The sequence below is a fragment of the Halyomorpha halys genome, unplaced genomic scaffold (genome assembly GCF_000696795.3).
Source record: "Halyomorpha halys isolate HHAL.00 unplaced genomic scaffold, Hhal_1.1 Scaffold431.1, whole genome shotgun sequence".
Taxonomy (NCBI): Eukaryota; Metazoa; Arthropoda; class Insecta; order Hemiptera; family Pentatomidae; genus Halyomorpha; species Halyomorpha halys.
In genome coordinates, this window is record NW_027108145.1 from 442,481 (window position 1) to 460,383 (window position 17,903).

General features: G+C 32.7%; 1 protein-coding gene across 6 annotated transcripts in view; it reads right to left on the reverse strand.

Annotated features, from left to right (window-relative positions):
* The window catches only part of HisT (Histamine transporter), an 81,966-nt gene that overhangs the window by 29,748 nt on the left and 34,315 nt on the right, over positions 1-17,903 (reverse strand). The window contains exons 1-2 of one of the 6 annotated variants that reach the window (XM_067046542.1): positions 13,593-13,626; positions 4,512-4,713 (exon numbers count right to left, since the gene is read on the reverse strand). The exons of 1 other annotated variant lie outside the window; for it this stretch is intronic. In XM_067046542.1, the coding sequence (XP_066902643.1) occupies positions 4,512-4,671 (160 nt within the window). In that variant the 5' untranslated portion in view covers positions 4,672-4,713; positions 13,593-13,626. Of the gene's footprint in view, positions 1-4,511; positions 4,714-13,337; positions 13,663-17,903 lie in introns of those variants that run through there. 4 more of the 6 variants (XM_014423552.3, XM_014423550.3, XM_067046544.1 and 1 more) reach the window with 4 other exon arrangements.

Below are 17,903 nucleotides of genomic sequence, written 5' to 3' on the forward strand. Positions count from 1 at the left end.
TGAGTTTTTCAAGGATTTTGCCCATGATCGGTAATAGAGAGATAGGGCGATAGGATGATGGGTATTCTGGAGGCTTTTGGGGATCATTTTAACTATAGATAATTTCCAGGGGTCAGGAAAATATGTGGAACGGAGTACGGCGTTGTATATGTAAGTGAGGAATAGGATGGCTTTTCGAGGGAGAAGTTTTAGAATGTGGGAAGTTATTAGGTCGTATCCAGGAGCTTTGCGGGTAGATAATCTTTGAATGATACTAGATATTTCAGAAGGATGAAATGCTTTAGGTGGGAGGGTCATTTGGAGCGGAATATTTAGTTCTGCTTCAATACATTCTAGATGAATTGGGATATCAGGGTGTGGAATAAAGGTTTTAGAGATGTATTGTCCGAATGTTTGTGATTTTTCTGCGTCAGTTCTGGTCCAGGTTTGGGATTCGGTGAGAAGTGGGTGGTTAAAATCTTTGAAATTCAGCAGTTTTTTAGTGGTCCTCCATAATGATTTGTCAGTAGTTATAAGATTTACAGTAAAGTTAATTAAATTTTGAATTTTGTATTTTCTGATTTCTACTTTTAGTTTGTTAGTTAATTTGGTGTAATACGTTTTGTCAGTTGGATATCTTGTCCTATGCCACTTCGATCTTGCTTGTCGTTTTTCCCTTAATAAGATACGAAGATGCCGTGGCAGGTTATTTTGTTTATTGTTATTAATTAGCCTATTAGCCGATGTGTTGTCAATTATGCTTGTTCTTATTGATGATGTGAGTTTTTCAATAGCTTCATCAATGTCTAGTTTTGTCTTCAGTCGAATGTTTAAGTCCAGTTTAGTTTCCAGTTCACATTTAAATTTGTCCCAGTCAACTCTTCCTGTTATCAATGAAGGTGCGGAGAGCTTTGGTACAAAGCATGAATGTAAAAAAAAGCAGAACTGGACTATGATCTGATGATAGGTCGTCCAGGGATTCAACAGTGGTTTGAGAGGGAGAAATCTGAGGGGTGATAAATATATCAAGGATATCAGGGCGCTTTTTGAGGGATGTAGGCCAATAAGTCGGATTTTTGGGAGAGAGAATGGAATAGGTATGTATAGGTAGGTATAGGAGGTGGAAACACGGGATAGGATGTTACCACGAGAGTTGGATGTGCGGCATCCCCATCGTTGGTGCTTAGCATTATAGTCTCCTCCAGCAATGAAGCGCGGTCCGAGGGTTCGTAATAAGGAATCAAGGAGGTTATAAGAAAGGTTATTACCAGGAGGACAGTATAAAGCTGAAAAGGTAACATGGAAAGTGCGAGTTGAAATGGTAACCGAGGTTGATTGAATTGCATCAGTTGGATTGGAAGAAATAAGGGAATGGGATAAGGATTTGTGGATAAGGATACAAGAACCAGCATGGGAAGTGTTGTCTGGATGGTTTGATCTATAAGTGATGTAGTCACGTATGTAAAAGTGTGTTCTTTGTGTGTAGTGAGTTTCTGTCAGTAGGGCTATGTCAATGTGTTTATCATGTAGGATTAAGTCAAGTTCATCACGGTGATTAAGTAGGCCATTAGCATTCCATAACAGGACAGCTAGGGGTTTTTGCTCATCGTGGGAAATTAAGCGGGATTTCAGATAGGATTCTGGTGAGAAGGTTAATGAGAGGTTTGATGGTATCTTGAAGATCTTTCAGGAAGGATGTGAGGATAGAAGTTATATCCATTGGATTTTGGTGATGAGGGTATGGATCAGGAGCTTGGGATGGATAGTTTGTGTGACAAGATGTACTGAGTGAGGGCTGGGCTAGTCTTGATATATGCGGAGCTGAGGTAAGAGGAGCTGTTCCGGATTTCAATGGTTGGGACGAGGAGTTGGTTGAAGCAGCTGGGCGAGATGGAACTGGGAGTGGATGAGGTGGCGGCAATTTTACCCGTAAGGGTAGATGATAGGGAGCATTTTGATGACGTGGACGTTGAGGTTGAGAATGAGAGGTCAGGGGCTTAGGTTGAGAAGTCTGAGGCGCCTGACGTCGAGGCTGGCTTTTCTGGATTGTGATTTCGGAGGAAGTCCGGGTTGAGTCTTTAGATCGATCGTGGGTTTTCGAAGCAAACAGCTGTGATTCGGTGACATGAGCTGGTGGTTTCAAGTTTGGAAAGATTTCCAAATTTTGAGTTTCAGGCGGCAGGGAACGAGTTTGTTCTGAGCTTTTTGATGCTATGAAGTGTGACCTCACCTTCTGCAAATTTTTCTAGATTTCACAACCTCTGTAGCTTGCTGGATGATCTTTCTGACAGAGAGCGCATTTTGCCGGTTCATCCCGAGGTTTCAGGCAGGTTTCTGTAGCGTGAGGGCCAGCACATTTAACGCACCTTGCCTGGTGATGGCAATAGGCCTTTGTATGCCCTAAGTTTTGACACCTGGTGCATTGGACGATAATAGGTTTTTGTCTGGGCTCCTTAAATTTAACTGTTGAGTAAACTAGCCTTGTAACCTGAAATATTTCAGGGTTATTTCGGGCTGGCTCTAAGTCTACAAAGAATAAAGGCAGTGGGTATTTTTCTGTGGGGCGAAGAACGCACGATATGTTTCTTACATTGTGGCCAATTTCTTCTAGGCCTGATTTGATAGCGTCTGTGGGAGTAGTTTAGTGAAGACCCCTTAAAACCACTCTGTATGCCTTGTCTTGTTTTAATTGGTAGCAGTGAAAATCGAAGTTTCTTTGGGTCAAATTATTGACGAGATTTTTATAATGTTCCTTAGTGGATGTGTTAATCTTGAAGTCTTTAACACGTGAAAAATAAGTAAAGTTTGGCTGTCCGATCTAGTTGGCAATTTCTTGACCAAACGAAATAAAATTTTCAATTTTACTTACAAAAATTGGAGGTGGTTCAGGCTCAGAAAATCCTTGAGGCTCTGGAGTGTTGTTAGGTGGATTTTTTATACTATTAGAATTATTGCTGGTCGAGGTTGAAGGTGTAATTATTTCAGGTCTCGTGGCTGCAGTGGCCTGGTTGTTAGATTCAGGGTGTTCAGTTCACTTTTTAGATTTAGCTGGTTTATTATTTTTTTTGTTAGGTGAATTGCCCGCCGACTCGGGGACAGGTCCTTTCTGTGTCGCTTTGGAAGGTTACGTCTCTTTAAATATTGTGAATCTGTCTTATTTCATACATCGCGGCATCTTCCTCGGAGTCCTCACAAGACATATTTCTGTCCGAGTTCATATTTGAGGATGAGTATTTGAAATTATGAAAGAAAAAAAAATAGGAACATAAACAAATTATTTTAGAAAGAAAATAAACTATGTACAAAATTACATAAAATTGTTCAAGAAAACATTCCTCAAATAATTAAATTAAAATTCCCTGATGTATACAATAATAATAAAAAAAAAAATATTGTCTCTGGATTCGAACTCGGGACCCAACAGTGATCGTATTGAGCTACACAGAACCTTGGTCGTGAAATATAGTCTTAAGATAAGACCCCTAGGGGAATTACCTATCACTAGAGCTATCACCAGTAGTTGAATGTCAATTATTATTTGATAATTTCCAATAGAAAATCACGCCCCTCCACTATATGAGTATCTCAAAATGTTCATCTATTTACAAACTCACGCTATGTGAAGTCTGAAAGCTGGATTTGAGCTATATCCCATTTGACTCGGTAACAATTGCAGAGCGATGTGAACAGTGAACTCCACATGCGCCCATGACACATGAGACTATCAGAAAACTTAAAATAAATCTTTGCGCGATCTTAAAATCGATAGCATTTTCGTTTTCTACTTGTCTGAAAATGTGTTATGTGGTCCACATATATTAGAAATCGAAAATGGTAAAAAATAAGCAAAATTAAAAAAAAAATCTAATTTTTATTGGAATAATATTGTATTCGGTTAATTTTGTGTTCGACTAATTTTTTATTCGATTGAAATTTTTTTTTCATTGGCGCGACACACCGTGGATGTCCAAGGCCTCGCGCGATGTACTTAAGAAATACATCGCGCGTTTCCTGACGTGGTTTTCATAGGGTGGGTCCGTCACTCTCACGCCTATTTTTTGTGAGTGCCACCCATTGGCTAACGGGCCTCACAAATGCCCGGGGGGAGATTGTGAGTGAGTATTATATAATTTTTACTTGAAAAAAATCCCGGGTAGGGCCGGGCTCGAACTCGCCATCTGTGGGTTGGCAGACAGGCGCGTGTATAATAATATTTCAAATATTCGAATACAAAAGTATTCGGATTGCTTAGTCGTATTTTTATTCGAATAAGAATGTATTCGTCTCTCGTCAATCGAATACCTTTTGCCCAACTCTGGATTATGGAAAAAAAACATGATTGAGTGTATCCACAGGACTAGAAAGTGGAATAACTTAAATTAAATGCATTAATAAGTCCTAGACAGTGCGCATTTAGAAAATATTTTATTTTTGAAATATAAACATATTTTATATAACTACATGTGACATAAACATATTTTATACAGTGACAATAACAGAATCATAGCATATGTAGGAAAAATGTATACCACCTGTGTACCTGAGGTTAGTCTTTATTGGCTGGTGTTTCCTGAATTTCGGAGCGTTTGCAAGCTCGAATGGCCGCCAGGAATCAGAGTATTCCACTGAACTACTAAGTACAACACCTAGCATGTTCTGATATATAACTTCCTTGTTTTTATATTTTTTCATTAGCAGTTCGTTTCACTTTTTGGGGGTCCACTAAAAATGACTCTAAGGGAATATAATACACTTCATTATATTTGTAAACAAGATATGGAATTGAGAGTAAAAAGAGAGAGAAAATAAAGTATTTTTACAGTGATTGATAAAAACACGTGAAAGTACAAGCAAATACTAAAAAAAAAACAAATGTCTTAAAAAAAAAGTAAAGAAATATGGAGCCAGCCAGAAAACACGTGAATATTGCGAATGAAGCATATTAAAAGAAAAGTGTACATACATGTTTGAGCTGTAAAAATACAAAAATATATCCCATAAAATTCTTATAATTAAAAAGATACAGTGACCGAAGAAAGTTTTTGCACACTACGTTTTTAAAAATTAAAATATGAATTAATGCAATAAATAAAACTCTTTTCCTTAAAAAATAAAAAGTATATTTATAACTTAATAACTAAAAATAAAATTCAAATGAAAAACTTCTTTCATTAAAAAAAAAGTATTTTGCACACCTTGCGTTTTATTTATATTTAATATTTTGTATGAAGTTCGTTGGCATCTATTACCGCTTTTAAACGTCTCGGCATTCAATGTACGAGGTTTTTAATTAAATCCGTATTAATTTGTTCCCATTCTTGCTTTATAAGATCCTTGGGGTGGTGTCTTCCGATTATATGGCGTTTCGGAACATTTTTATCTAAAATATCTCACAAACTTTCTACTATGTTTAAGTCAGAACACTGTGGAGGGATATGAAGTTGCTAACGAATGTCAAATATTACCCACTCTTTAGTTTTGTTAGCTGTATGTTTCGGATCATTATCATAAATATCAAGATAGAAAAAGCTAAGGATATTCTTTAGTGAAAGATAAATACCTACTTGTAAACATGCCATTATGTAAACCGCATCTATCACACTACTACATCCATTTAGGTAGCAACCTAAATACAAAAGTTAGTAACTTCCGGAAAACAAGCTACTTTATTTTTATTAAATCAATAACAATGACAAATAGGTTGGTTGAGAATTGCCTTACTGGCATATTATAAAATCTGCTAGGGCAGCAAATTGAGAATGGAGTAGGTTCTAGCCACTAGTGAACTATTAGTACTAGAGCCCAAAAGGAGAAAAAAAGGCAATTATTTCACCCCAATTTTTGATTAAAAAATGTCAATACCAAATTATGATGTCCTGTATTTCCCGAAGCAATTAGTAAATGAAAAATATATAAAAGCTAAGCAACAATATTTTTACATTCAAGAAAGCTACAATTTTTTTTCCCGGAATTTGGAGGAGGGAGGGGACAGGATTAATTACATTTGGAGGGTAGAAAGAAGGGGCTAGATGTGCAATTATTTTGGTTTTACTTGTGAAAGTAAATCGAATGATACTTTTTTTTTTATCATCTTTTTTGTGTCTTAACCATGAGATCATTCCAATGACGATATAGTCAAAAAGTAAACAATTATTTTAGTTGGAAACAATGAAATATACTTAGGTTAAACGATATTAAAGGTAACATACATTGTTATACAAGAACCTATATTATATAATGAGCTGTTTAATTTTCCTTTTTAAGATGCAGAGATGTCATTTCATTTATTTTACGAGAAATTGAAGTTAATGGAGCAAAAATAAGTACGCATATAAATAGCAATAGAATCAGAACGTCTTGCTAGTTGAAAAGATAAAATTTTAATGTCTTAAGATTTAAAACCTTTTCACCTTTCGAAAGGCGACTTCAGCGACTCGTCTGCCTGGCAGCCGTTAAGTTCTGCATTAATCCTTTCACAGTATGTAAACTTATGAATTCTGGTCCAAAAAATATATATTATTTTCCATGGTCGGTAATACTATATGGCATAATAATAATATATGGCAGGTGATAAAAAAAAAAAAAAAAAATAGTAATTAATATGTACGTTGTTAGTAATAAGCACGGATACATAAGCCGACGTCACAATCCGAGTAGAAGTATCTTGTTTCCTTCCACTTTTTTGTTTCGAACAGCACTCTATACAAAGTCTACATGGTTTGGACTTATTGGCAGTTGGTGGAATATCAATAAAATGTCCTTCTGTCAGTCGAAGCGGTGTGGAAATATAGAAAGGTCTAACTTGTGGTATTTTGCTATTAGTTTATCTATCAATTAAAGTTGAAACTGTAAATGGGTCATAGTTCTTCCTTCCTTTTAATGCGCTATTTATGCATTCCATATGGCTTGGTCAAGAAGGTGTATAAATTTCATATATTAGTATTTTTTCTTCTGCTTCTTGTTGTTGAGTAATATCTTAGATTCTGGTCGGTCTTATCCTACCCGTGCGTGGCACGAGATAAGCTGAATGGTATTTGATGCTCTGCCCATGACTGCCACGGGATAAACCATTTGGTACTTGACGCTCTGCCCGTGACTGCCTATTTTTACCTAAGAATTATCAGGGACGTCAGCACAGGAAAAAAAAAAAGTTTCTTGCCAAATTAATTATTTCGAATAAATATTCGTATCTCCCTTTTTCGTTTTGCATGTCTTCTTCAGCAGTTTACTATCTGAATTTCTGCAGCTGTGGTAAACGACGAAGTTACTACTACTACAACGTTATTCTTGCATCAAAGCCTTTTCACAAATAAAACACAAAGCTGATGAACTCAGTTCGTTGTTATAATCAAAATCAGCATTTAGAAAAAAAAAAGTATTAAATACAAAAAATTCCACAATTATTATTCCTTTCACAAACTCACTATAAAAAATTCATGCCACTCAATGAAACTGAATTCAGCAGTTCAATAATATTTTAAAAAGGAGAGAAAAACACTTAATAAAAAAAAAATGTGCTGCCCAACTTCATTGGGTTGCCTCATACACAGCATACGTACAACTAGTGAAGCAAAATCCTTTTTATAATTCTATAAATAAAAATAGTCACGGCATATTTTTTTTTAATTGTCGCATTATAAACATGTCTGGATTGTATACAAGAATTTTAGATGCTTCATTTTTTTTTCCGTTTTATTATTTATTATTTCTTTCCTCACACATTTTTTTCTAGCTTTATATCGTTCTTAAAATTTTTTTTTTCTATTGTTTCAATTCTACAAAATGTTCTCTCTTTTTTTCCATCATTCATACATATAAATTTAATTTTAAGTATAAAATAATATTTGAACATTTCAAATATAGTAAAAAAAATATAAGTCCCAAATATATACATAAAACCCAACATGGTCGTCCCCATTTACAATATATTAATATAAAAAACATTCTAACCCATGAAATATACATTTACAAAAAAAAAAAATTAAATACATTTACAAAAAAAAATTCGCGTGATCTTCAAAGACAATAACAGAAAGGGTCAACACAGATTGTGACTTGGTAGTATTATTTAGAAATACTTTTCACGGCTTCAAACTTTACCAACGCCATACGGAAAACACAACTTTCAATTTATACTATGTCTAGAAACATCAGGTTGCTTCTAATTTTGAATTATCACAATTTAAGTACTATCAATTTGACACTACCAATGAAATCATTATTTTTCCTATTAGTTTGACCGGACTTCCATCAATTTTGTCCTTCGGAAAATGTTTGGAGAATTGTCCTCTAAAGAAGATCTTTATGAGTTATTTTGAGCATAATAACCCCTTTAAGTAAAATGTTTCACCACAATTTGTTTGATAACTTGTTTGAAGTAGGTTCGTTTAGACACCTCAAGCGTGTCCTTCTTTCACCACGTCTTTCATACGGTCGGTATTCGAGTAGGCGTTTGGAGACTGATTCCTTGAGCAGACGTGCTTAGTCTGGCCCCTCTTACAATTGAGACCAAATCCGCTACCGCGTACATCCGGCGCAACTCTTCTTTCACACACTGTGCCATAGACCCCGCGCAATAGGCGTCCATCCCCTCGACTTGTTTTCTGACTTAGGTCTTAGGAGATGACAGACCTCATGACCATTGTGTGAGTCAGGGCTCTTTACTTCAGAATTTTCCTCATGGCAAAGCAGCATCTACTCCCGGCAGTCATCCTTACTTTTAGTTCCTCCACCATTTCGTTATTTTCGGTTATTAGAGCACCAAAATACTTTTTCACCTGCTTAAACGCCTACCTGAGTCCAGAGCTTCACCCTTGCATTCCTTCTGTACAACAATCTTAGTCAGCTGGCTCATCCCAGCGACTAAAATTGTACTCCTACCTCCTAGTCCGTCAGGCCTGATTACCCTCTTGTAAATTATTACAATATCCCGATCACACTCCTTTATGAATATCAATGATGGCGCGTCTAAAATATCGATGTATGAAAAAGATTGGCTATCACTTTGCTACCGTATAGCATCTAAAACAAAACGTTTCCGAAGTTACGCTACATTATAAAACCGTAGGTTCCTGTGTGATAATTTACTAGATTCCTAAATTAATAATAATACTAATAATATTCTTTATTTATTCTGGGATTAATCTCTTTAGAATAATATACAGGCGTCTAAATTAGGCTTCAAGCCTTAGAGTAAAGTACAAAATAAAAATTAAATTATAAAACGACATACAATATAATAAAATTATGAATTTGAAAAGATAAAAGTGAACAAAAATAATTAACAGAATATATAAAATAAGATTAGAACAAATAAAATAAAACCATATGTCAAATCATAAAACATAAGGTGACTAAGTTCTTATAATAAATTTAAAAAAATAATGATAAAATTATAATAATTATTTAAAATTAAATATTTTATTTTTAGACGAAAATAATAATTTAAATTGTACATATTTTACCCCAAATTTTTCTTTTATTCCACAATTTGTATTAATATACAAATGGGATTAATATACACGTCGTTTCATCAAAACCCGTAAAATATTTGCAGTTTCGGGGGATTTAAAGTAATTACAAATTACTAAAAAATACACTTATTATTTGTAAAAATAAGATATTTTATATAACAACAACACATAAATGTAAAACAAATAAAATGCTCTTTAGAATAAATAAAAAATTGTTTTACTATTTTTATAAAATAATTTTTATTTACTTATTGTTTTAAGTTAATTTATTAATTAAATATTGTTGAGCATGAAATAAAAATTAATGTTTTTTTTTTTTATATTGTTTAGTGTAATTTCACTTACACTGCTTAATTATAATTATAGTTAAACATAATTTCTCAAGTCTTAGAACCATAGGTGAGGACTTTACCATCCTGTGAGGCAGGGCTGTTCAGAATTTTTCTCATGGCAAAGCAGCATCTATTCCCGGCAATCATTCTTACATTGAGTTTCTCCACCATTTCATTATTCTCACTTATTAGAGCACCATAATACTTAAGTATTAAGTGAGTTGTTTCCTATTATTACCTACTTAACTCCTCTTCACAGTTTTCACGAAGTTTACGTGTTACTCAAGTTTGTACAAATTTTTTGGCGAATATTTCATCATCTATTTCCACCTTCCTGGGGGGTTTATTTACCCGAAAATTAGGCGGAATCTGCACATCTCGGTTGCAACAATCAGAACTAAGTTATAACCAAAGTTTCGTGTTTATTTGGTCAATTTTTCCTGAATGAAGGTTTCTCAATGAATGAATGGCTAGATATTTAAAAGCTGTAATTAAGTGAGAATTTTTTTTTCACGATGTCTTACTGCTGTTTACACAATTACTACTTAATACTGAATGATTCATTATTAGTTAATGAATAAATCAAGGTCAGTTAATTTACAATTTGTAAAGTTTCGTTCAAAAAAATGATAGCAGGTGTTCTACGGTACTATAGCAGTACTCTAATTATAACAGAGTACAATGGCTTACTGTACCCACTAGGTACAAAGGTTTTCTATACTATACCCAGTCCATTGTGCGCAGGCAAAATAAGTAGACAGCTAAAGTGTTGATTAAGTCGAAGCCTGTGCAAAACTCTTTCATTGGCGGTAAATAATCTGCTGTTCCTTTATTAAAATTTAAATAAAACACTTTATTTTACTTTATAAAAGGCACTTTAATTGTGAACCATGGTTAAAGAATATAATATTTATATATGCTGTGTGTAATATGAGGCTGCTTTATTAAATTTTTATATGAAAGTATAGGTATATAAAATATTTAGGAGAATGTTGACAGTAAAGAAGTATAAAAACAATTTTTAATTATTAGCCTTGGAATAAGTAATTTTTGGATATGAACAATAACAATTATAACAATACAACACAGTATTGTGTATTTGTATATAATATAAGGAATAAATAAAGAGAAGGGAGAGAAAAACACTTAAAAATGTGCTGCCCAACTTTATTGGGTTGCCTTATTCACAGCATACTTATGACTAGTAAAGCACAATTTTTTGAAAATATTATTAATATAAATAATCACAGCATATTTTTTTGTTAAGTTGTCACATTATAAAAATTTTACATTTTAATTTTTTTTTTCTAGCTTTTTATCGTTATTTTAATATGTTTAAATTTTTCTTTTTTTTAATCCTAAAAATTTTATCTCTTTTTTCTATCGAACAGAAAAGTAAATTTAAGTCAAAAGAATAAAAAGTATATAAAAATTCCAAATATATTAAGAAAATATATATGTACACAAAACCCAACATGGTCGTCCACATTTACAATCTATTAATATTTTTAAAAAACACTCTAACACATGCTTACAAAAATTAAAATAGAATAAATAAATATATTAATAATTATAAAAAAATACCAAATAAAATAAAAATAATGACATTTTTTATTTCATGCAACTGAGAAGTAATAAAAAAAATTTTCAGATAATAGAATTTTCTCTTCTTTTTTTTTTTTTTTTTTAATATTTCCGTTAATAAAATCAATTATTATCATTTTCGATGGATGAACAAAGTTTTCTAAAAGAGATTAGCGTTTAAATTAATCATACAAGTGACAAGAACTACCACGATATATAATTCACAAACGTGATAGAGTATTGATAACTTGTTAACCTAATTGGATAAAGGTTGATATTTTCCATTGATTATTATCGACATTAATGAAGAATATTTGAACGTGGAGAACATGAAAACCAGTTTTTGCCAACTGATCAATATTTTGTATTAAATATAGATACGATATTGACTTAATCGACACATTTGCTTGTGAAATAAGCATTTCATTTTAATAGCAACAAGTAAAACATTCTAATCATTGTTGATTTACTAACGAATCTAAATAATTTTATTACATTTATTTATTAAATAAAACAAATAAATAAATATCATTAGGTGAATTTTAGCCAGTATATCACGCCTTTAACACTAGATTTACGTGCGTTTCCCCATTGACGACTAAACGAAAATAAGCATTTCTTTGAAAATAAATTTTTCCAAATTAAGTCTGAATTGAACAATAAACTGTTAAATTAATTATTAATAAATAATTTTTTTTATATTATAACAGAAACAATAACAATAGTAATGTTTCAGATTTTCGTTTATACCTGTATGTATGTATATTAGCAGAAATTGTACCTTTTCATCTATTAGTTTTAGTTTAATTGTATTTGATTTTTATCATTTTTTAAAAAATTTATTATGAGAAGTGTTAGTCATCTTATGTTTCATGATATGACATATGGTTTTATTTTATATATTCTGTTAATTATTGTTGTTCATTTTTATATTTTCCAATTCATTTTATTTTTTTTATGACGTTTTATAATTTCATTTTTATTTTTTATTACATTATCAGCTTCGCTTTGGCCTAATGTGTAATCATGATTGTTAAAAAAATAGGTAATGTTCAAAATAAAAAAAACTGTGCCTAAATTCAATTGTTATTGTAAAGGCTTAAAATAAACAGAGACTGCCTGTAAATATTGAAACTTTTATACACTGCCTTTGAAAAACGTTCTTAAACTGTCACTTCAACGTATAAATGTCGTCTCTTCACGTTTTTTCCGCGACAAGCATAAGGGACTTCGTTGAATACGAAATTAAAATATACACTAAGCCCATACAGCCCGCTTTAGTTTACATTGTCGAGACGTGATCGACATAAGAAGATTGAAATCTTTTCTTTCACTCTTATATGAATGATTTTTAAGAAAGAAGCAAACATCTGAGGACTGCTTATGAAATCAGCTCCTTCGACAATTAAACGGTTTTGTAGAGATAGGTACACTACATGCAAATTAAAAAAAAAAAAAAAAAAAAAAGAAGCTTAGAAAAAAATAATTGTATGCATAAATTCCTAGAATTAAATGATTAATTTTTTTTTTAGTATTCCGAAATTTGAAATCTCTCAAATGATCGGTCCCGTAAAGCTTGAGTTAGGAGTAGGAAGAAAACCGCGGTTTGCGGTTGAAATCTCAACAATTCATCAACTTCAAATTTTTTTAAAACTACAAGGAAGTTTTTTTATTTATTTATTTTTTTAAACGGAAATAATGGATTTTTTCATTAACTATCAATAACATAATTTAAGATATTTATCAAAAAACAACTGAACATTTAACATTCAACATGTGCGACTGAAAAACACGTGAGTTTTAATTTCACGTAAAGTTTACATGGATAATCATGTTAAATGTGATCAGAAAAGTTAAAATGATTTCTGTAGTCTTGTTTTATAATTAAAAAGAGATTAATGACCTCATTTTGATTAATTGATACTTTTATTTGACAGAATAGCTGTAAAGATTATTCATAATGTATTACCTGACTTTGTCAACTCTCCAGATTCCATGGCACAGTGCTCTGCTACTGGTGCAGTGCTTGATGTTTTGATTAGCAAATGAAAATTTTGTGCACAATAAGTATTATGTGAACGTATTCAAAAAGATTGCTAGTGTCAACATAGGAGGTTCAACTAAAAGCAGTGGTTTGGTTCTACTTGGTGCGTTACGGATTCAAGAGCAAAATTATAAAAACAAAATCAACCTAAGAAAAATAATCGAACTAAAATGTGCTTACAGCAACATAAACCGGCCGGCTATGGTTGATGCTAGAGTTCAGCTGATGTCTGAAGCGAGGACCGGTAGGGATGCCACTGCGCAGGCTTGGATCTATAACGAGTCACTGGAACGGCATGATACTTCAAACTCCGTTCCAAACTGTCTCAAACTCCAATAACAATATAAAGGCCTATAATAGTTTTAATACAGGTTTAAAGAAAAGTTATTTATATGTATATATCGGAAGGAGATAGCACCCTTAACCCGGTTAACGAAAACGAACTATTAGTACAAGAGCCCAAGAGGAGAAATAAGGCAGTTATCTCAGCCCAATTTTTTATTACTTTAATAAAAACTATGTATAATTACTAGTCAAAATTCATGAGTCTGCCAAGTATAGGTAGGGGGAATAAAAAATGGTGGCTGTTTCAAACCGATGAAAAAAAAAATTTTTCATTCAGACGTCTATATCTCAAAAAGTAGGAACAACACAAGAAAACTTAAGAGAACGTCATTTAAAGAAGAGCAAATTTGCTAAAATATGAGTCCTAATAGAGTTATTTAAGTTAAATATTTGTGGAGATATAGCTTTTTTTAAAAAGCAACGTTTCAGAAAAATGATGTATGGGACGTACTGAATGATCAGGAGTTAGTGAATTTATTTTGAAAAATTTATATCTCAAAAACCATTCGACGTACAGGTGTCTATTAGCACTCAAATTAAAGCTAGTTTAATAAGCTATAAATTAGTTTATGATGTTTATCTTCGTAGGAGTAATAGTTTACATTAAATTTGCTAAAATAAATTTATTTATAGTTGTTCGGACGAATTTTCATATGCCAAATTTATATTCATATATGAATATCATAAAAACTACTACCCCTACGAAAATAAGTGTCATAAACTACTTTATAGTAAGTTAAATTTCCTTTATTTTGAGTGTTGTCAGACATATGTGCGTCTTATGAATCCAGATATATATTTTTTAAAAAATCCAACATTTTATACCAACAACTATAAATTAACATTTTGTGAGTTTATTTTGTCAAATATCATAAAAACTACTACTCCTACGAAGGTAAATGTCATACACTATTTTGTAGTAAATTTAACTACCTATAATTTGAGAGCTGGCAAACATTTGTACGTTCAATGGTTTTCGAAATGAAATTTTTCATAAATCAAACTTATTATCTGAACAACTATAAATCAATTTATTTTAGCAAATATCATGAAAAGTACTATTCCTACGAAGGTAAAGGTCATAAACTTATTTATAGTCCATTGAATTAGCTTTAATTGGAGTGTTAATAGACATCTGTACGTCTCATAGTTCCTGAGATATAGATTTCCCAAAATAAATTAGCTAACTTCTAATCTTTCAGAAGATTTTAAAGAAATTTTGCATTTTAAAAAGCTATATCTCGAGAACTATTGGACATAAATATCTCTATTAGGGCTAATATTTCAGCAACTTTACTCTTCTTTAAATAATGTTTTCTTAGTGATAATGGAAGTTTTTAAGATATAGAGAATGAAAAATTATTGTTTTTTTAAGGTTTTGAAACAGCCTCCATTTTTTATTCCCCCTACCTATACTTGGCAGACTCATCAATTTTGACTAGTAATTATACATAGTTTTCTTTAAAGTAAACAAAAATTAGAGTGAGATAACTGCCTTTTTTTCTTCCTGACTATTGTACCATATCCTATAGGTGCCGTCAAAATTTCAAATTTTGAGCTTGGTCAAGTCTGCTTTTTTGTATCAAGTACGGTTACTAATACTACATAAACATAATAGATTGCGTCCTAAATTGCTAACTGCCGATTTACTACGCTTTTTGGCTCTCCGGGACTACCCTAATTGAAAAATTTGCTCTTTGCTTAGAAGTAGTTAAATTAAATTGTTATTGGCTTAATGCAAGAGAATTTGGATTTAACAGTATTTATAAGATATTGTACAAGGAAGAGTGGCATGGAACCACCGAGTGAAAATTAAAAATATTGAGTTGGAATAATATTTTTTTGGGAGTTACTTGTATATGTTACGTTACAAAATATTATATTCATCTAAAAAAATCCTTATTTATATTTCATGATGCTTTGAATTTTGGTGGCCCTAGGGCCCCCTAAGCCACCTGTGAAACTTGAGATGATACTAATTTTTGTGTAGTTTAAATACAGCTAAATGTTTATAGATTTTATAAATGAATATCCATATTATAAGGTATTTATTAAGTCTAGTTATAGGGGGAAAATAAAAGGGAATTCCAATGACCAATGCGGAACACACCGGTCCCGAGCAACGTTTATTTCCATTGCCGAATGGTCAAAACTCGATTTTCATGGTCATAATTTTGTAACTCCATTATTTATTTATTTTTTTACGGATATTTTTGTTAATTCGCTGTATAACATTACTATAAAATATAATAGATTGTATACACAGCAGCTATATAATATATTTTATAATAAAATATCAAAATATAAAAAACTAAAATCGTACGAGGCTTTTATCCTTGACTTAGTTCGTGACCTTGCGCCGGTAAAGTTGCGGACGTGCTTGCACTTAAATGAGCCGGTCGTGAAATCTCTGATATGTCAGAAATTCCACGACCGGCATAATGATAAAAAAATATAATTAATAGATGAAGTAAAAATCAATTTTATTTAGATAATATGTACATTTAATTAAGCTGTATGAGTTCATTTTAACGAACTTGAGACAACAGTAGTGTAAGCAGAGTATAATTATTTCTGGTCCCTGTCAGGTTCAAATAATGCTTTCATAGTTTCGTTTATAAAGATACCTTTTTAATCGCTTATTAATGTACTCTTAATCAAGCTTAATTAAATGCACATATAATGTAAATAAAATTTATTTTTACTTCAATTATTAAATATATTTTTATATCATTCGAATAAGATCATAAAACAAAAATAGTAGAAGGGAATACAACCCCACACTAAATGTAGCGACGGTCTAATCTCACTTTTGAAACATTTATATACAACAGGAAGAGGAGAATTAAGTTAAAATATTAGTTAAATCGAGCAACTTTAAAAGTAGCTAAAAAAGGAAAACGGCGAAAATCCACCCTCTTCGCCCTTGGCCTTACTCATCTCACCTTTTATTGAATAGTATATGTCGATGTTCGAAATTTCACCATCTCTGGAAGTAGATCATAGTATAAGGCAGCCAATCATAGTATAAGGCAGCCAATCATAGTATAAGGCAGCCCATCATAGCATAAGGCAGCCAATCATAGCATATGGCAGCCAATCATAGTATAAGGCAGCCAATCATAGTATAATATCGTATAAATCATTGTATAAAGTCGCCATCGTACCCCAGAAGATGAGCATCAGCCACAATGAGAACAATTGGTCCATGGCGCTGGATAGACTTCTTATACGCTTCATTTTTCTTATTTGTTGCCTCGATGCAATCATCATCAAACAAAGGGGACCTCCTGCTTCTTGTCTACAATCCAAGGATTTCCTCTGCAGTAGTTTGCATCGCAATTGAAATTCCCGATCACCGGTCATCTACTGTGTCATTCTTATCCCTTAGTTCCTCCTCCAGCTTAGTTTCAAGGTGTTGCTAGGTTTCACTTGCTTGCTACTTCATTTGCTTGTGATAGTTTTCACACACTTCAAGATCCTTCAGTTTATTAACATTGAATTTCTTCACAGCTTCCTTAATATCCGAGTTCCGTTTCGTGGTGATCAGGACACCTACACGGGTAATACTGAGGTAGTGATCGGAATCCACGTTCGCTCCTTTATACATTCTTACTCCAGTTAAATTGGACCTGTGATGAGAGCTGATTAAGATGTGGTCGATCTGGCTGATAAACGCTCCGTTGGGTGATCTCTAGGTAGCTTTGTGTAAATGTTTGCCTGGGAACATGGTATTTCTGACCACCAGGCCATGGGTGTTCGCAAAGTCAATCACTCTTTGGCCTTTGTCATTTGTGTTCTCATGAAAACTGAAGGGTCCAAGGGTTGTTGGTAGTTGTATTCATCTACACTCACTGTGACTAATTGTTTCTGTGGACTTGGTTCCTAACACTTATTTGGACTGAGTGACACTGACCGTGAGGATTTGGTCCCTAAAACTTATTTGGACTGATTGACACTGAGTATTAGCACTTGGTCTCTAACACTTATTTGGACTGTGTGACACTGACCGTTAGGATTTGGTCCCTAGTACTGTCTGTAAGGACTTGGTCCCTAGCACTCTCCGTGAGAGCTTGGTCCCTGATACTAAGTATTAAGCAGTAATGCAGCTACTGTTAACGCACTTAATTCCTACAATACAGTAGT